The 17,848-nt window shown below is 40.8% G+C and overlaps 1 protein-coding gene across 1 annotated transcript in view; it reads left to right on the plus strand.

Moving 5' to 3' along the window:
• adcy7 (adenylate cyclase 7) overlaps nt 1–16,188 on the plus strand; it is a 161,664-nt gene extending 145,476 nt beyond the window's left edge. Inside the window, exons 21-27 of the mRNA XM_078210863.1 lie at nt 1,107–1,200; nt 1,294–1,452; nt 7,424–7,570; nt 8,039–8,146; nt 10,920–11,034; nt 11,844–11,968; nt 14,422–16,188. Of these exons, the coding sequence (XP_078066989.1) occupies nt 1,107–1,200; nt 1,294–1,452; nt 7,424–7,570; nt 8,039–8,146; nt 10,920–11,034; nt 11,844–11,968; nt 14,422–14,553 (880 nt within the window). The 3' untranslated portion in view covers nt 14,554–16,188. The remainder of the gene's footprint in view (nt 1–1,106; nt 1,201–1,293; nt 1,453–7,423; nt 7,571–8,038; nt 8,147–10,919; nt 11,035–11,843; nt 11,969–14,421) is intronic.
• Nucleotides 16,189–17,848: the final 1,660 nt, after the last annotated feature.

Genomic DNA, 17,848 nt, shown 5'->3' on the forward strand with positions numbered 1-17,848 from the left:
TGTTGTTGCAGAGTTTTTATTTTTACAATTCATTTTCACTCTTATTTTCAATATTCACTTCTGCTTAAGTATTGCACTACCTTGTACTAATTCTTGACTGAAATGGTGGATAGGCCAATGGTTCTTTATAAATGAAATTTGGGAGGTTTAAGCCAGGAGCTGACTTTGTCTTAATTTTAAAAAAGCAAAGTTTCTCTCCCCATAGGGAGGTTCTTGGTTTTTGTCTTGTGCCTTGCCCCATGTAAATGATCAAAGATTTGGACTATTCCTTGCAGGCAACTGCAGGTGCAAATTTTTTTTTTGTTTTCAGGATGTTATTTACCCTGTTCCCCATCCTCTGCTGCTCACTGGACACACTTCCTAAAACCAAACTTATTCATAGAACATAGAAAAACTACAGCACAAACAGGCCCTTCGGCCCACAAGTTGCGCCGGTCATGTCCCTACCTACCTAGGCCTATATATAGGCTTACCTATAACCCTCAATCCTATTAAGTCCCATGTCATAAAGATAGAGGCTTTGTTCTGCCATTCTGCTCTGTGGGAATCAGGACTCAAACAAAATCACAGTCTTGCTAAATTAAGATACCTACGCACCCCAGTCTGAAGGAGACTTGCGGGAGATGCCTGTATGATTGCGCCCAATCCACCTATCATCGTTGAAAATATTTGTTTTCTGAGCACTTGTAAAGCAGGATTAGTCCAATTCATTGTACGACTTGCGTAATGCAGATTCTGTAAATGTGTGCTCATTTTGCTTGTGTTTATTGTATGATGGTGATGCCTTTATCAAATAATCACAGAATTATCTTGATTATTCCTGAGTCTAAACCATGACACTGGGGGTGGGGGGGACTTTTCCCCCCCTCTGCAGCATGTTTGGCGGTGGCAGGAGAGGGTATGCCGCTCGCTGGCGGCGAGATCTTGTGGTTCTGCCGTTGTCAACAGGTTTTCCTGTTGAACGCATCCCTCGCTGCCTGGAAACCCGCTACAGGGGTGCGCCGGCAGCAGGACTGTAAGATCTCGCCGGCGTGAACGGCAGCAAGGTTTCGGCGGATGTTTCATTTCATTTTGGAATTACTAATTCTGTGATTTCAATTTTTCAGCAGTGGCAACCCAACTCCTGTGAAAAACCCAAAGGTCATGAGTAGCTTTTACATCCTCCTATTTGGATTCACTCTATTGTTTTTAGCAAAGCAGGTACGAAATAAATTGCAGTGCTGAAAAATGCAACGTTTCCCTCCAATTCCATCAGTGGCTGACAAAAAAAACCATCTTATTTTTAATTTGCAGAATGAATATTGTTGTAGACTAGACTTTCTATGGAAGAATAAATTTAAGAAAGAGAGGGAAGAGATCGAGACAATGGAGAACCTCAATCGCCTTTTGTTGGAAAACGTGTTGCCCGGACATGTTGCTGAACATTTTATTGGTGAAAATAAAAAGAATGAGGTATGGATTCCTTTGACCCATCCAATATTTGCCCATGTCCGATTAATCATTGTCCAAACAGCTTTTTATACCTATAGCTTTTTATAGCTATAATGCACTGAAGATCAAAATGATGAATAACATCCGTGAGGGAGTGCTTAGCTATTGGCAGTAAAACATTTTGTTGAAGAAATCATCCAAGTGCATCCAGTACAGTTCAGCTAAGGGTTAGTTTTCCCTGGAACTAGAATCTCTCCAGTGGTAGCAAGTTCCAGATTATTCTTTCACCTGTGTAAAAGCTTTGATCTCGGTCACTGAAATACCTTCCGTTCCAGTAAAGATTACATTATCGTATCCAGAAAGATAGTGTAAGTATCAGGCTGGTACCACCTTGGGAGTGAAGACATCAGGATCCATCTGAAATAGTAACTTGATATTTTTGTTTAGCAGCTATTAACAGACCTGCCATATATTTCCAGCATTTAGTACAGAGTTTCACTTTTATTGTTTTTATTTAGAGTTTCTACTGCTTTGAGCAGTGTCTGTGGATAGCAGATGGTGGGAGGTGGTATATCACGTAAGATTATTAGGAGCAGGAGTAGGCCATTCAGTCCATCAAGCCTGCTTCACCATTCAATAAAACCATGGCTGATCTGATTGTGGCTTTGATTCCACTTTCGTGCTGGTTTCTCATAGTCTTTGACTCTCTTGTTGATCAACAATCTATCTAACTCAGCCTTGATTGTCTTCGATGACTTAGCCTCCACAGCTCGCTGGGGGTGGGGGAGAATTCTAAATATTATACAAGGGAAAAAATTCCTCCTCATTTTGGTCTTAAATGGAAGACTCCTTCGCCGTAAACCTCCATCCTTGTTTGCGGCTGGGATTCTCTGGTGCCGCTGAAAGTGAATGGAGTTTTGGCTGGAGCACCAAGTTCTCTGTTCTCACTTACAACAGAGCGACCACGGGTGAGATCAGTGTATCCTGCCCCTTATTTTTAAACTGTGCCCATAGTTCTAGATTCGTCCACATGAGTAAACTCTTCTTAGAATCTTATGTTTTAATAAGATCATTTCTATTCTTCTAAACTCCAATGAGTATAGGTCCAACCTACTCAACTTTTCCTTGCAAGACAATCCCTTCATCCCAGGAATCAGCCCCGATCTTGCACTCCTTCCAAGTATATGGGCGACACTGGCATAGTGGTTAGCACTGTTGCCTCACAGCGCCAGGGATCAGTGTTCAATTCTGGCCTCGAGTCACTGTCTGTGTGGAGTCTGCACGTTCTCCCAGTGTCTGCATGGGTTTCCTCCAGGTGTTTCCGGTTTCCTCCCACAGTCCAAAAATGTGTTGGTTAGGTTAGTTGGCCATAGTAAATTGCCCCTTGGTGTCAGGGGATTAGCAGGGTAAATATGTGGGGTTACGAGAATAGGGCCTGGTGGGATTGTGGTTGGTGCAGACTCAATGGGCCGAATGGCCTCCTTCTGCACTGTAGGGATTTTGTGATGCTATTCTAGAATAGCATCACAAAATTGTAGGTAAAGAGACCAAAACTGTTCACAATACTCTTGGTGCGGTCTCACTAATGTCCTGTAGTGTTGTAGCAAGATTTCCTTACTTTCATTCTCCATCCTCCTGGCAATAATACTCAACTCTCCATTTGCCTTCCTAATTACTTGCTGTATCTACGTACAAGCTTTTTGTGATTTATGTACAAGGACACTCAAATATCTTTGTAGTATTCTGCAGTCTCTCTTCATTTAAATAATATTCTGTTTTACAATTCTTCCTGCCATAGTGAGCAACCTCATATTTTCCCACTTTATATTCTATCTGAAAGTGTTTGTTCCACTCACTTAACCTATCTATAACACCTTTCGAAGTTGAGGAGAAATCCTTTCCCTCAGAGTTCTGAGTCTTTGGAATGCTCTTTCTCACAAGGCACCAGAACCAGAGTCTTTGAATATTTTTAAAGCAGAGGTAGATAGATTCTTGATAATCAAGGGAGTGAAAGTTTATCAGGGGTAGGTGGGAGGTTGCATTCAGATCAGCCATGATTTATTGAGTGGCCTACTCCTATTCCTAATTTGTATGTGTGTTCTTATGTCCCCACAGTTTGCTTTCTTACCTACCTTTAAATCATCAGCAAAGTTGCCACAATACAGTCTGTCTCTTTACACAAGTCATTAATGTAAATTGTACATTGTTGAAGCCACACTGATCACTGCAGCACTCTACTAGGTACATGTAATAGTCTGAGAATGACCTACTTCTCTTCTCATTCATGTTAATATCACTCCCAAGACCATGAGAATAGTAGAATCCCTACAGTGCAGAAGCAGGCCATTCGGCCCATCATGTCTGCACCGACTCTCCAACAGAGCATCCCACCCAGACTCAAACCCTGTAACTCCAAATATTTATCCCGCTAATCCCCCTAATTTAGACATTCTGGGACACTACGGGGCAATTTAGCATGGCCAATCAACCTAACCAGCGCATCTTTGGGCGGTGGGAGAAATTCGGAGCACCCAGTGAGAATCCTCGCAGACATAGGGAGAATGTGCAAACTCCACACAGACAGTCATCCAAGGCTGGAATTGAACCTGGGTCCCTGCTGCCGTGCAGCAGTAGTACTAATCACTGTGCCACCCTGAGCTTTTATCTTGTACAGTAGTAATCTTTTACATGGCATCTTACCAAATATATGTTGAAAATCCAAGTGACTACATCTACTAGTTCCCCTTTAACCACCCTGTTTGTTACATCCTCAAAAAACTCTAATAAATTTGATAAACAAGATTTCCCTTTCAAAAATTGTGATTATATTATGATTGTCTAAATGATCTGCTACTACCTGCTTTATAACAGATTCTCACTTTTCACAATAATAAATGTTAGACTTTCTGTCTCTCTCCTTTCTTGAATAGTGGTTTTGCATTTATGGTTTTTCAATTCATTGCAACTATTCTAAAATGTAGGGACTTTTGGAAGATTGTAACCAAGATATTTAATATTTCTGCAGTCACTTCCTTTAAGATCCTAGGATGCAGACCATCGGGTCCAGGGACTTTAGTCCTATGCATTTTTCTAGTACTTTTTCTCTAATGGTGATAGATGTTTTAAGTTCTTCCTTTTTTTGCCTTTTGATTTTATTCTATTCTTGGGATCTTTGTGTCTTCTACTATGAAGACAGATATAAGATGCTTGTTCATGTTGGTCTCATTTCCTCATTTCTGATTATTAATTTCCCAGCCTCACCCACAAAGGGATGAATGCTTACTTTAGCTACGCTCCTCTTTTTTAATGTTTATTGAAGCTTTTACTTTCTGTTTTTAATATTTCTTGCTGATTTTCTCTCCTATTCCATTTGATCTCTCTTTTCTTTGCTGGTTTTTAATCTTTTTCCAATCACCTGGGCTACCTTTGCAACATTGTACATCTTTTCTTTCAATTTGAATTAACTTCCTTAGTTAGATAGTGTATCCTTCATTCTCAATGGTGTATATCTGTTGAGAGTTATGAAATCTCCCTTTAAATATTGCAACTGCTTCACTACCATCTTACCTTTAACTATTTTACCGTTCTGCTTGAGCGAACTCTGTCTTCATACTTTTGTAATTGTCTTTATTTAAAGTTTAGGACACTAGTTTCAGACCCAAATTTAACACCCTCAAAATGAATGCAAACTTCTATCTTGTTATGATCATTCTTGCCTAGAGGATTCTTTGCTATGAAGTCATAGGATCCTATAGTGCAGAAGGAGGCCATTCAGTCCATCGAGGCTGCACTGACCACAATCCCACCCAGGCCCTATCTCCATAATCCCATGCATTTACCCTAGCTAGTCCCCCTGACACTAAGGGGCAATTAAGCATGGCCAATCCAACTAACCCTCACATTTTTGTAATGTGGGAGGAAACCAGAGCTCCCAGAGGAAACCCATGCAGACACGGGGAGAATGTGCAAACTCCACACAGACGGTGACCCAAGCCAGGATTCGAACCCAGGTCCCTGGAGCTGTGAGGCAGCAGTGCTAACCACTGTGTCACCGTGCCGTCCTAAAGTCATTAATTAATTTTCCCTAAAATGAGTTTTAAAAATCTATTCTATTAACTTCCTGTTTTACCCCTGAATCAGAGTTTTTAGAAGATGGGGAAAAACCCAGTTGCCTCCAAGTGTTCTATATTAGTGCCTCTTAAAGAGCTTCACCATCGCTAGCTACCCCACCAATGTTCTATATATAGTGAAAGGTTAGCCATAAGGCGAGAAATGTCTTACCATACTACTTGATATACTTTTTGTTGTGAATATCTAGTTAATAATTGAATGGTACTTTTAGTTTTTGGGAATTACTATTTTAATTCTAAATAAATGGGGCTATTTGTTTAAAAAATAAGTAGACATATCAAACAAGCTTGGAGTTGATATCAGTTAAAAGCTCAAAAGGTCAGAGGTAGAATTGTAAAACCCTTGAACAATGAATGACCCATCTTTGAGCTTACAATTGAGCTTAATTTAATAAAATATTTAAAGTGTGTGTGTAGTTTCCAGATCAAAAGAAAGTAGAACCAGGTTGTAATCAAGAGGGTTTCTTAACAAAGCTGGAAATTCTGGGAGGGGGGACGGGAGGGGGTCGTAAAACTCCATTATCAACATAAATTATTCATATGGCTTGCAAATCAAGGAATTGTGTTGAAGGTAAAATAATTCAGTGTTTAAACATGCCACGTGGCCATAGAGATAGTGATTCAGGATGCAACCTTGATTAGAAGGTTCTATTGTTTCGTGTTTGGTTTTGTGCGTTTTCTTTTTGCTTTGAAAGAAGCAAGGAGTTCAGTTTGGGGAACAGACAGAGGCAATTTTAGCTTTGCTTTGGTGTAGCCTGCATCTCTCTAAATTGAGAGAGCCAGCAGGAGATGATAGTCAGTTAGGCCTGCACTTCACACAGAGAAAATCATTGTTTAGCATACAGAATACGGGTGGGGCTTAATCTCAATTTGGGTTTTGTGAAAGAAAAACAGTGCAAAGATTCATGTTGGCTTGTAGATCGGTCGTAGAAGAAATCTGCAGCGGTCTTCACAGAGTCTTGTGGCAGATTGCAGTAAGCAAGTTAGCTTGAAAAGCTGTGGGGATGCAATTGGGTATTTGCTGGCAGCCCAAACAAGGAGCTGAGGTGTCTACGGTCATGATGTCTATAAAGAAAAGGTGGAGGGTCAAGTAGTCCAAAAAGATCCTGGAAGGACCTCCACAAAATCTTAACCTTGGATGACAGCTGAAACTGAGGAGAATGAAGTGTATTCTGGAGGGCTGTAGCACGTCTTTCGATTGATCCCAGGAAAAGTGAATAAACCTTCATAATTTCGTAAGGGAACCCTTGGGGGTTGGGTGTGGGTGTGGGGGTGGGGCGGGGGGGCAGATGTTGGAGGTAAAAAAGTAAAACTCAGTTTATAACAAGTCTTTATGAGCTATAGGGCCCATAGGGTTAAGTTACTGGTCTTTGCTTTGTTTAATTTCTCTTCACGTAGAATAAAATTTGCTTTTGTTTTAAAAATGTGAAATCCTGTGGCATAGTTCTGTCGATTAATTACAGGGTGTTCAGATTTCTTAATTAAATATTAATAATTGATAACAGTGTTGTAACACCTTAGACAGGCAAAGGGAAGTAATCTTACCTGTGCGAGTGGGTGATAGCGATGCTGCAGCATTTGAAATAAAGATTTTCTTCTCATTAGTGACGATCCCTAGTGCTTGAATGACTTGATGCACTAACTGGATCTACACTTGGCTGCTTTACCAGAAGGCACTGAATCCCAGACTGGTCCAACCCAGTGTAAATTCATTAGAAAAGTGGAAAGAAAAGGAGGCACCTGGGGAAATGATTCCAGGCTGTATAATATGTATAGACATGTTTGCTGTTATTTAGCCTTTTCTAATTTTCTAAACACGTATTTTATTGAGATGAGGAAACCCTTTTATTTTTCTCGCACAGGATTTGTATCATCAGTCTTACGACTGTGTTTGTATCATGTTCGCTTCAATTCCTGATTTCAAAGAATTTTACACTGAATGCGATGTAAACAAAGAAGGACTCGAGTGTCTGAGATTGCTAAATGAAATAATTGCGGATTTTGATGAGGTAAGTATTTTTAGCAAGAATTTTACTGGAGTCCAAAGGTTTTGTATTCATTATATGCAAGGGGGAGCAGGGCACCGTGGAATTATCACTGGGCTAGTGATCCAGAGACCCTGGGTTATGCTCCGGGGATCTGGGTTCGAATCCCACCACGGCCAATAGTGAAATTTGAATTCACTAAAAATCCAGAATTAAAAGTCTAATGAAGACCGTGAAAGTATTATCGTTAAAAACCCATCTGGTTCACCAATGTCCTTTAGGGAAGGAAATCTGCCATCCTCACCTGATCTGGCCTACATGTGACTCCAGAGCCACAGCAATGTGGTTGACCCTCAAACACCTTCTGAAGTGGAGGGCAGTTAGGGATGGGCAATAAATGCTGGCCCAGCCAGTGACGTTCACATCCTGTAAAAATGAATTTTTAAAAAAGTTACATTTTTAATAAATTTGCTACATTTTGCACTTTTCCAGCTTTTGTCAAAACCAAAATTCAGTGGCGTTGAAAAGATAAAAACTATTGGGAGCACCTACATGGCAGCTGCAGGTCTCAGTATTGGGACCGGTCAAGAAAATAAACAGGTAATCCTGGGTAGCACTGACATCACCAGCATAGCTTTTTTTAATCTTGTGGTCTGTCAACAAATTTAAACGATTTGTTTTGATTCTTGCGACGCTTGGTGATTTGGTTGCTATTGCATTTATAATTGTGCTTGAGAGACAGAAGTACATTTATCAATGACTTCAGGGATTTGTTTTTGCACTCATTTTTCCGTATAATCTCTACAGTGCAGAAGGAGGCCATTCAGCCCATTGAGTCTGCACCGACTCTCCGAAAGAGCATCCCACCCAGGTCCATCCCCGTAACCCTGTGCAATTTTGCCATGGCTAATCCACCTAACCTGGTAGATGTGTGCTATGCTTTTTTAAAAAAACATCTATACGGTATTTTCCAGTTATCCTTTAAGTGAAGTAGCCACAATATATACACTCTGGGCCAGGTTTTCATGGAGTTGGAGAGACTTTGGGGTTCTTTAAAAATGGCAGAAGGGGCTCTGTTTTCTTGGTGGATCCCATTTTTGCTGGTGGGGGAAAGGTGTCAAATGCCCAGGCATGAATTATGAATTGGCTGGGCCATTTAAACTCGGTGCACTGGGCAAGCAGGGCCGATATTCACCCAAAGAACAGCCTCAACGCACATTGTGTATTCCACCACTTTATGGTGTAGATATAGAAACCTAAAAAAGGAGCAGGAACAGGCCATTCACCCCCTTCAACCCTCATCCACCATTCAATATGGCTGATCTTCTATCTCAATACCATACTCTGTGGTCTCTTCATACCCCTTGACACCCTTTAGAGTCTAGGAATCTATCTATCTCATTCTTAAATGTGGTCAGTGACTTGGGCTCCACAGCCTCTTGTTGTAGAGAATTCCCCAGATTCGTCACCTTCTGAGTGAAGAAATTTCTCATCATCTCAGGCCAAATTGGGCTACCCCATATCCTGAGACTCTGGCCTCTTGTTCTAGACCCTCCAACCAGAGAAAAAAAATCCCTCATCCAGTCTGTCCAATCCTGTCAGAGTTTTATACATTTCAATGAAATCCCCCCTCATCCTTCTAAACTTCAGTGAACAGAGGCCCAGTTGACCCAATCTCTCCTCATCGTACCATCCCAGGAATCAATCTAGTGAATCTTTTCTGCACTTCCTCTATGACAACTGGGTAAGGAGACTAAACTGTACACAATACTTCTGGTGTGGTCTCACCAAGGCCCTGTACAGCTGCATTAAGACATCCTTATTGTTATGTTATTTAAATCCCCTGTCCTATAAATTTTGAAAACACCTGTCTGCCTGAGAGAGTAAAGAAAATCTGTTCTGGACGTTTCAATTGACATTTGTTGACATAACCCTAAGTGCCATCATTATAGCATTATTACTGCTCGATTGCTTCCACAATCTGTCATTGTCACAGTGGAGTCTGTAAATTCACAGATTCACGAGGCGATTAAAGAATTGGCTCCTGGCGTTACAAATACAAATGTGTGTTTTAATAAGGGATTATCATAGAATCATAGAAACATAGAATCCTACAGTGCAGAAGGAGGCCATTTGGCCCATCGAGTCTGCCCCGACCACAATCCCACCCAGGCCCTATCCCCACAACCTCATCCATTTACCTGCTCGTCCCCCTGACACTAAGGGGCAATTTAGCATGGCCAATCCACCTCACCCACACATCTTTGGACTGTGGGAGGAAACCAGAGCACCCGGAGGAAACCCACGCACATACGGGGAGAATGTGCAAACTCCACACAGACAGTGACCCAAGCCGGGAATCGAACCCAGGCCCCTGACGCTGTGAGGCAGCAGTGCTAACCACTGTGCCATTGTGCCAGATTAAGTACTCTAGGAATTTAAATAATTGAATATTTAAATCAGTGGGTGAGGAGCATGGGTTGACATGAATTGGCATGGAGCGAGAATTGAGATGTGGGTGGGGCTGTGAGGAGTGAGGGCAAGAGACCTTAATCATCCTTAACAACACAACTAGGACAACATTCTGAAGAACTAAGGCGAATATTTCAACCAAGCTCCCTCAGCAGCCCCTGAGGCCACCTCTGATTTGTATCCAACAGAGGCAGGCCAATCCCACATCCTGCAGTGCCCCTACCCTACTCTACACCACCCTCCAAACCCTAGAATGAAAAGCACACCATTCGAGGCATGTTTTCCCGAGGTGAGTGTGCTGAGCCAGGAAGTTTTCCTATTTGAATGATTCGCTTCTCTATGAAAAATCCAGCTTTATCAAACATTTAAGGCTATGGGCCAAGTGCTGGCAAGTGGGATTAGGTGAGCAGGTCGCGGCCTTTTATGCGTCGGTGCAGACTCGATGGGCCTAAGGGCCTCTTCTGCACTGTAGTGTTCTGTGATTTTGTGTGAGATTGCCCAACATTACAATGCTAATTATTCATAGAAAAAAATAAATGTTGGGAAACAGAATTAAAACCTGAAAATGTAGTTAGATGTGATGACTCAGTTCAGCCAACAAACCTGTTCTGCATTTCTATCATTTGCTGCTTTTACTTCTATTAATTACTTTCAGTATAAATTCAGAATAAATTGTGATAAATCATTAGTTTTGAAGTTAAGATGCACAGATCCAGTTGAGCCCTATGGGATATTTTATATAAATAGTTTAAATAAATATTTTATTTTACATTTGTAGTCAAAGTTAGTTCTTGGTACAATAATTTGAAATATGATCTTTATTGCAAGTACTCGCTATCTCTGGATTATTCTGTGGTTGAATTTCAACTTTTTTTCTGCCTTTTCTTTATTGTTTCAATAGGATAGTGAAAAGCCTTGTGCTCACATTGGCATCATGGTGGAGTTTGCCACAGCGTTAATGAGTAAACTGGATGGCATCAACAGACATTCTTTCAATAATTTTAAGCTGCGTGTTGGTGAGTTATATTCTATAATTCTGGAAGAATTGGCTGGGAATCTCTGACCTTGCCCGCGGCTGGGATTATCCGCTCTCACTGTAAGATGGAGGTTTGGCTGAGCGCCAAATTCTCCGTCCTTGCTGGCAGCAATAGTGGGGCGTGCAAGACTGGAGAATTCTGGCCGTTAACTCTGTTTCTCTCTCCACAGATGCTGCCAGAACTGCTGAGTTTGTCCAGCATGTTCTGTTTTTATAACATAGAAATATGCTTTTGTTGTACTCCAATTAGCAATTTCCATAATACGGAATAAGCAGTAGAATTACTCCAATTAGCAATTGGAGTAATTCTACTGCTTATTCCGTATTATGGAAATTTGGAGCGTCTTTTAGGAGGACTATACCATTACAATCCATTGTCTACAATAGTTATCCATATTTTAGAACTTTTGAATGAACTCTGATGAGTGGGTCACTGTGTGGAGTTTGCACATTCTCCTCGTGTCTGCGTGGGTTTCCTCCGGGTGCTCCGGTTTCCTCCGGGTGCTCCGGTTTCCTCCCACAGTCCAATGATGTGCGGGTTAGGTTGATTGGCCAGGTTAAAAATTGCCCCTTAGAGTCCTGAGATGCGTAGGTTAGAGGGATTAGCGGGTAAATATGTGGGGGTAGGGCCTGGGTGGGATTGTGGTCGGTGCAGACTCGATGGGCCGAATGGCCTCCTTCTGCACTGTATGATTTCTATGAACTATAAATCATGTCCTTTCACATTGCAATACAGAAACAAATTGTATATCTGGTCATTTACTTAGCATCTTTATTTGTTCTTTATAGGTATAAACCATGGCCCTGTGATTGCTGGTGTCATTGGCGCACAGAAGCCCCAGTATGATATATGGGGGAATGCGGTTAACGTTGCTAGCAGAATGGAAAGCACTGGTGAACTTGGCAAAATTCAGGTAAGGATTTCCTATTTCTCTTGGAGGCTTGATTAGGAACAGATTCGGAATATTGTGTGTAAAAGTTTGAAAGCTATTTGGGTGTTGGTGAGAACACGGTGACTGGAGTTCTGTGATCCTGTTCACCCCGCCATCGCTGCCACCAAAAATGGAGAACTTGGTGCTCAGCCAAATCTTCATTCACCGCAGCGGGACGAGAGAATCCCAGCTGCCGGCGAGGTCGGAGAATTGCAGCCACTATGTTCTTCCAGTTCCCATTAAGTTTGTGATTGTACTCTAAATATGAAGAGATAATTCAATGTTAAGTTTAGGTTAATGTAAAAATGATTCAGTTTAAATTTGTGAATGGCTCAGCTCACTGCTTTTGTGCGTCGCTTTTTAAAAAAATGATTGATTTCATGATTCGAGATCACAGTTTAGTTTGGAAATATAAGGCTGGATTTTATGTGGAGTTGGGAGCTCTGCCCATTGGTTGAAAATTCAGGGGTAAGCCCAGCTTGCCAGATCTGGAAGTCACAACCAGATTTTACAGTCATCAGGCTTTTAATTGCCTGAGACCGTGGCTTCTGTGGGAGGATGTCTTATCACCAAGATCAGATGGATGGCAGCTCTCCAATCACAGCAGTGCCACTGAGAGCAATGGCTACTGCTGGGACCGCAGGTAGTCCTCAATGTGGTGCCATGATGGAGGCCAGACTGGAGAGTAAATGGGATGGCCTTGTCAGGGTCAGTTGGACAGGCCCCAATGAGGGTGGGGAAGGGGTGCAATTGGGGGAAACAAAACGGAGATGGTTGGGATGGGGTTCAAGCAGGAATGGCCGTTTCCACTTGGCAGCCCTCCATGGACACAGTATGTCGGGTTGTCAGGGTTTATCTGGCAGATTTTGCACATGGTGACATGTCCCCATCATCGCACCCGAGCCTTCCATCTCCACCTGCCTACCTGTCTTTGGTTCGGGTATGTCCAATTCCAAACAGAGTAACGGTAGGACACAGATGAGTGTTTATCAAATTTGACTTGGTAAGCTACGACTAAAATCAAATCCGGTATCTTTTAAAATCTCCGTGAATTTGAATGCTGGACAAATCTTAACAATTTATACAACTTGTACAGTGAGACAAAGACTTGAAGATTAATTATAACATGACTTTGAGCACTGATTAAATCCTTTCAACTTGTTCAATTGTCAAGGGGATGGAACAATGATGGTAACAATTTGAGGAAATGCAATAATAGGAAAATTGAATTGCTGTATATTATACCTTGTTGTACCAAATAGATCATCAATGCAATTTTCACAGCACAGTGTTGTCGCTTGTGGAATGAAAATGTCCCTGCAAACCATTCAAGAACCATTTCATTTTAATGCTCATTGTGAGACATCAAAACCCCAATGTGGATTTATGTATCATATCCCATTACTTGACAATAGAAAGCAGAAATCAAACACTGATGAGGAAACAAAACTGTGCTTTTAGATAGTTCTTATGAATGTAGGACAACCCTTGAATAAGGGAAATATTAAAAGATGATAGTTCCTTATGTAATTTGTAATCATGTCACCACTTTTGTGGTTTTCTATCATATTATCATTGCAAATATTGGTCTTTGTAGAGAGCATATATATATATAACTGGAACATTGTCTATCATAGACATTTCAGGTATTAAGACCTAATTGGAGCCAACCATTTTAATCCTATTCCTCACTTCTTCTATTCAGTAACCACTTATATAATGCTCCAATTGATTCTGGCTCAATGGTCATATATGGGAATGAATTATTTTATACGCCAAGTAACCTTTTATATGGGAAAGAAAATCCTTTCTAATTTCCCTCTTTGTAAGAAGTCTCGCAACACCAGGTTACAGTCCAATGGGTTTATTTGGTGTCACGAGCTTTTGGAGCACTTCATCAGATGAGTCAGGAGCAGCGCTCCAAAAGCTCGTGATACCAAATAAACCTGTTGGACTTTAACCTGGTGTTGTGAGACTTCTTACTGTGCCCACCCCAGTCCAATGCCAGCATCTCCACATCATGGCTTCTCCCTTTGTGCTTAGGAAATTTAAGGTGTCTTAAAACTGGCATGTTACATGTGAGATATATTTGAAACACAACCGCTTTAACTTTCGGCATAAAGGTAGGACTAAAATCGTTCTGAGCAACAACAACATCAACAACGTGCATTGATGCAGATTAGTATGCAAGGACAGGGGGGGGCAAGAAGGTGTAGTTTGAAAAGGGGAGGAAGCGATGTTGGCAGATTCGAAGGGGTGGGAGTTATTGAGAATACCCCCTAACATGGGGGCCAGGGAGGGAATAGGATGAAGGGAGCAAGAGGTGAACCTCCTGGACAAGATGAGGTTAGAAATGGGACGAGGGAAGAATGGAGAGAAACTGGAGAAAGATGATAAAATAATTGAGAATTAATATTATTATTTTCTAATTTTAGGTGACGGAAGAAACCTGCATTGTTTTGCGACGACTTGGTTATTCTTTTGATTCTCGAGGATTCATCAGTGTGAAAGGCAAAGGGGATCTACAGACTTATTTTCTGTGCACAGACATTACCAAGTCACACTGAATCCAGTAGACTATTTATGCAGTTGCAACAGCGACAAGAAGCAATATTTTCAGATCAATTAAAAGATTGTCTGCCTATAGACAGTCGGCATTTATCTGAAATAAAGTAACAGCAAAAAAAGTTATAATTTGCAAAGGTGACACTGAAAAAGACATGAGTGGAACCGAGATGAGTATTTTTATTTAAAATGCTGGAGTAAAACTTTGTTCCTGACTGCACAGTTGCAAATTGCATGCTGTTTCTATTCTGTGAAAAGATCCTGTGTCCTGTATTATAGCTGAAAGTACAAGGGTTAAACTTTGAAACCATACACAGTACCATTCCAAGTTGATGCATGTTATAGCAGTAGTTCTTTGTAATGTGTATGTTTTAGGTCTGAATTATGATTTGACAATATGTTATAGAGATAGACTGTCTGGAAAACTATGAATGTCATTAGCAATGAGTAAACATTTGTATACTTTTCGGACTTTGAAACTGAACAAATGCATTGTCAAAAGGCTTATACTTGATTGACCAGCACAGTGGTCACTTCATATAAAACCTGCTCATTTGCGTTCACTTTAAAGGTCTAACTGCTGTGAACTGTGCTGCCACAACAAGCGGATTCTACAGTGCTCACAACAACATTCAAGGCTGTCCTCACCTATATTAATTTTTGAAATCTTGTTTACCGTCGACTTCAGTACTAAAAGTCAGCAGAGAGTTGGTTCGCTAAGCAAAACTGCCCTACTGTTAGGTTACATTTTTGTAAGGGTCACTGTGCCTTAAATTGATGTCATGTTTTAACATAAAATGCCTCCCAGCATCCAAAAATGGCAAGCTATTCAAGTTGCTCTTCATCAACTCTTGATGCTAGTGCAGTGTTGCTCTCTCACTTAATTACTGTGTAATTTCTCTACCAGCATCGGTATCCAAAAGCGTTTCATGACTGAAACAATATTCTCGATTTTTAATGTAATTTGTGATGTGTTGTCTGCAGAGTTGACTTTCTTTTTAACATGACGTGTAATTATTCAGCTGTAGAGTGGAGCCATGGGGTTTAAAATGTTATTTAAGCATGATTCCGAATTCTGTACATCACAGCTGTCTTAGCTTTTAGCCAGCTGCAGGTACTGAAATATACTTGACCCATTCATGATACTCAGCAAGTCTGGTACATCTTTCTTTTGTTGCTGTGTCGCAGATTGTATTGTTTTTACTTGTTTGTTGAGGAAGAGCCTTAAACTGATAAGCACTGAATATTTTGTAAATTGTAGATTTTGAGAACAGTATCTTCAACTTAAGTGCTTTATTATCCTACATTTTAATACCATCTCATTATTTCCAATTTTATGTGAACTAAAGGGAAATCTCAACTGATAGTGTGGTTAGCGAGTTGGGAGTTAAACAGGATGAGTAAAGCACGCACTGTGTTTTAGGGATAGAGAACAAAACTTTATGAATTTGTTAATATTTTTCTACTATCGACATGAAAAAGGGACAACCTTCTTTAGAAAGCTATTGTCATGTGGTTTTTATAGATGATGAAATTTGCGCATTTCTGAATGCTAGTGAAGTTTTGAAACAATAAATGTTTTCTTTCTTGTAATTTTGAAGAAAATAGGTCACAATAAATTATATCTCTAATGGCATAAATTGTCTATTTATTTGTGTCCAGTGGTAGTTCAGTAGGATTTGGGATAACGGTTAGAGTCACAGAACAATACAGCATGGAAACAGGCCCTTCGGCCCAACTGGTCCATGCTGACCAGCTCATCCCAATTGCCCATTTCTGGCCCATATCCCACTAATCCTTTCCCATCCATGTACTTACCCAAACGGTTTTTAAATGTTACTATTGTATCGACTAATTCCGTTTAAAATATTCAATGACCAACATATTTATGTAGCGACTTTAACTCGGTATATCAGGTTGGAAGGTTGAATCATCAGAACAGATGTTATGGAGGCAGAGAAATTGGGAGAATGGAATGGAGTCCCTCCAGGAAGCAGGGTGTGAAGAAATATTGAAGCATTGCTTAATCAGGGGCCAATGTAAATGAGGAAGGGATGGTGGGTGAATGGGGCTTGGTGCAAGTTGGAACCTTTATTTTAGGATCCAAGTTTGATATTCCTTTAAACCATACCAATGTGACTGATCCATTTACAATATCACATTGCAATGGATAAGTATTGCAATAATTTCTCTTAGTATTTTGGTAGTGCATAATTTGAATATTATTTTTAAAAGAGATGTGTTGAAGCTTTTCATCTTGCATTCATCAGGACACCTTGCAAGAATACCAATGTAAGGGAGAAACACAAATTTATACTATTTAAGAGAATGCTGATTGGTTTGGCAAGTGTGCTCTGGTAGAGGCATTGCCATGGAAAGTGCACAAGTTGGTGACTGACAGATAACTGCCAAGCATTGTTTGAAATTTAAACCAGGCAGCTTGACTCTCATTGGTCAAGGCATTGCCCTGGGGAATAAATCAGCAAATACCCGTCACTTATCTTTAATTAAAATGGGTGCAATGTGTGTACCTGTTCTTTCTGTCCATAAACAACAGGGCCCTGTGTATTAAGCCTACCTGATGGACAACATAAACCCAACAGCTGGCACACTTCATTGCTTGAAAGAAGTGCTGAAAACGGGGCGATATGCTGTTAATAAACACCGTACAATCCTACACCAATAATTCCAAACAGCTTGCGATAATGAATATCTCTGCTGTATTTGGGATCAAGAGAGTGATGTTACCGGCACCAAACTTGGCCCCTGAAATTGGCAGATGGTGATGTCCTCACCGACAGAAGTCCCGCTGGTTTGAAGTTTGGTAGTTTGAATGTATGTAGCTTCCACTACACGTAAATGTGCCATACCATGAGTGCAATTGACAATCTTAAATTTGTTGTCAGTGTAGTTATTAGCACACTGAGGATTATTTAGAAAACATTGTCAAATCACGGATCACATCTAACGTTGGATACAGCATGTAAGTTTTGTAAGCATAGGCTGGTTGGGTACATCTATACCTTACCCAGTGTGAACAATGACTCATTTCACAAAAAATCAAGGCTGATGTTTGATACAATCCACCAGTCTTTGGGGCGAATGGCCTACATACTTGCTATCATTCTGACACCGAAATTTTCTACCACACTAATTTGCTTGATAGGCAGGACATGGGGAGGCGATGGACTAGTGGTATTATCCCTAAGCTATTCATCCAGAAACTCAGCTACTGTCCTGGGGACCCAGGTTTGAATCCCACCATGACAGTTGGTGAAATTTGAATTCAATAAAAAT

This window comes from Mustelus asterias, chromosome 4, assembly GCF_964213995.1.
Source record: "Mustelus asterias chromosome 4, sMusAst1.hap1.1, whole genome shotgun sequence".
NCBI classification, from domain to species: domain Eukaryota; kingdom Metazoa; phylum Chordata; class Chondrichthyes; order Carcharhiniformes; family Triakidae; genus Mustelus; species Mustelus asterias.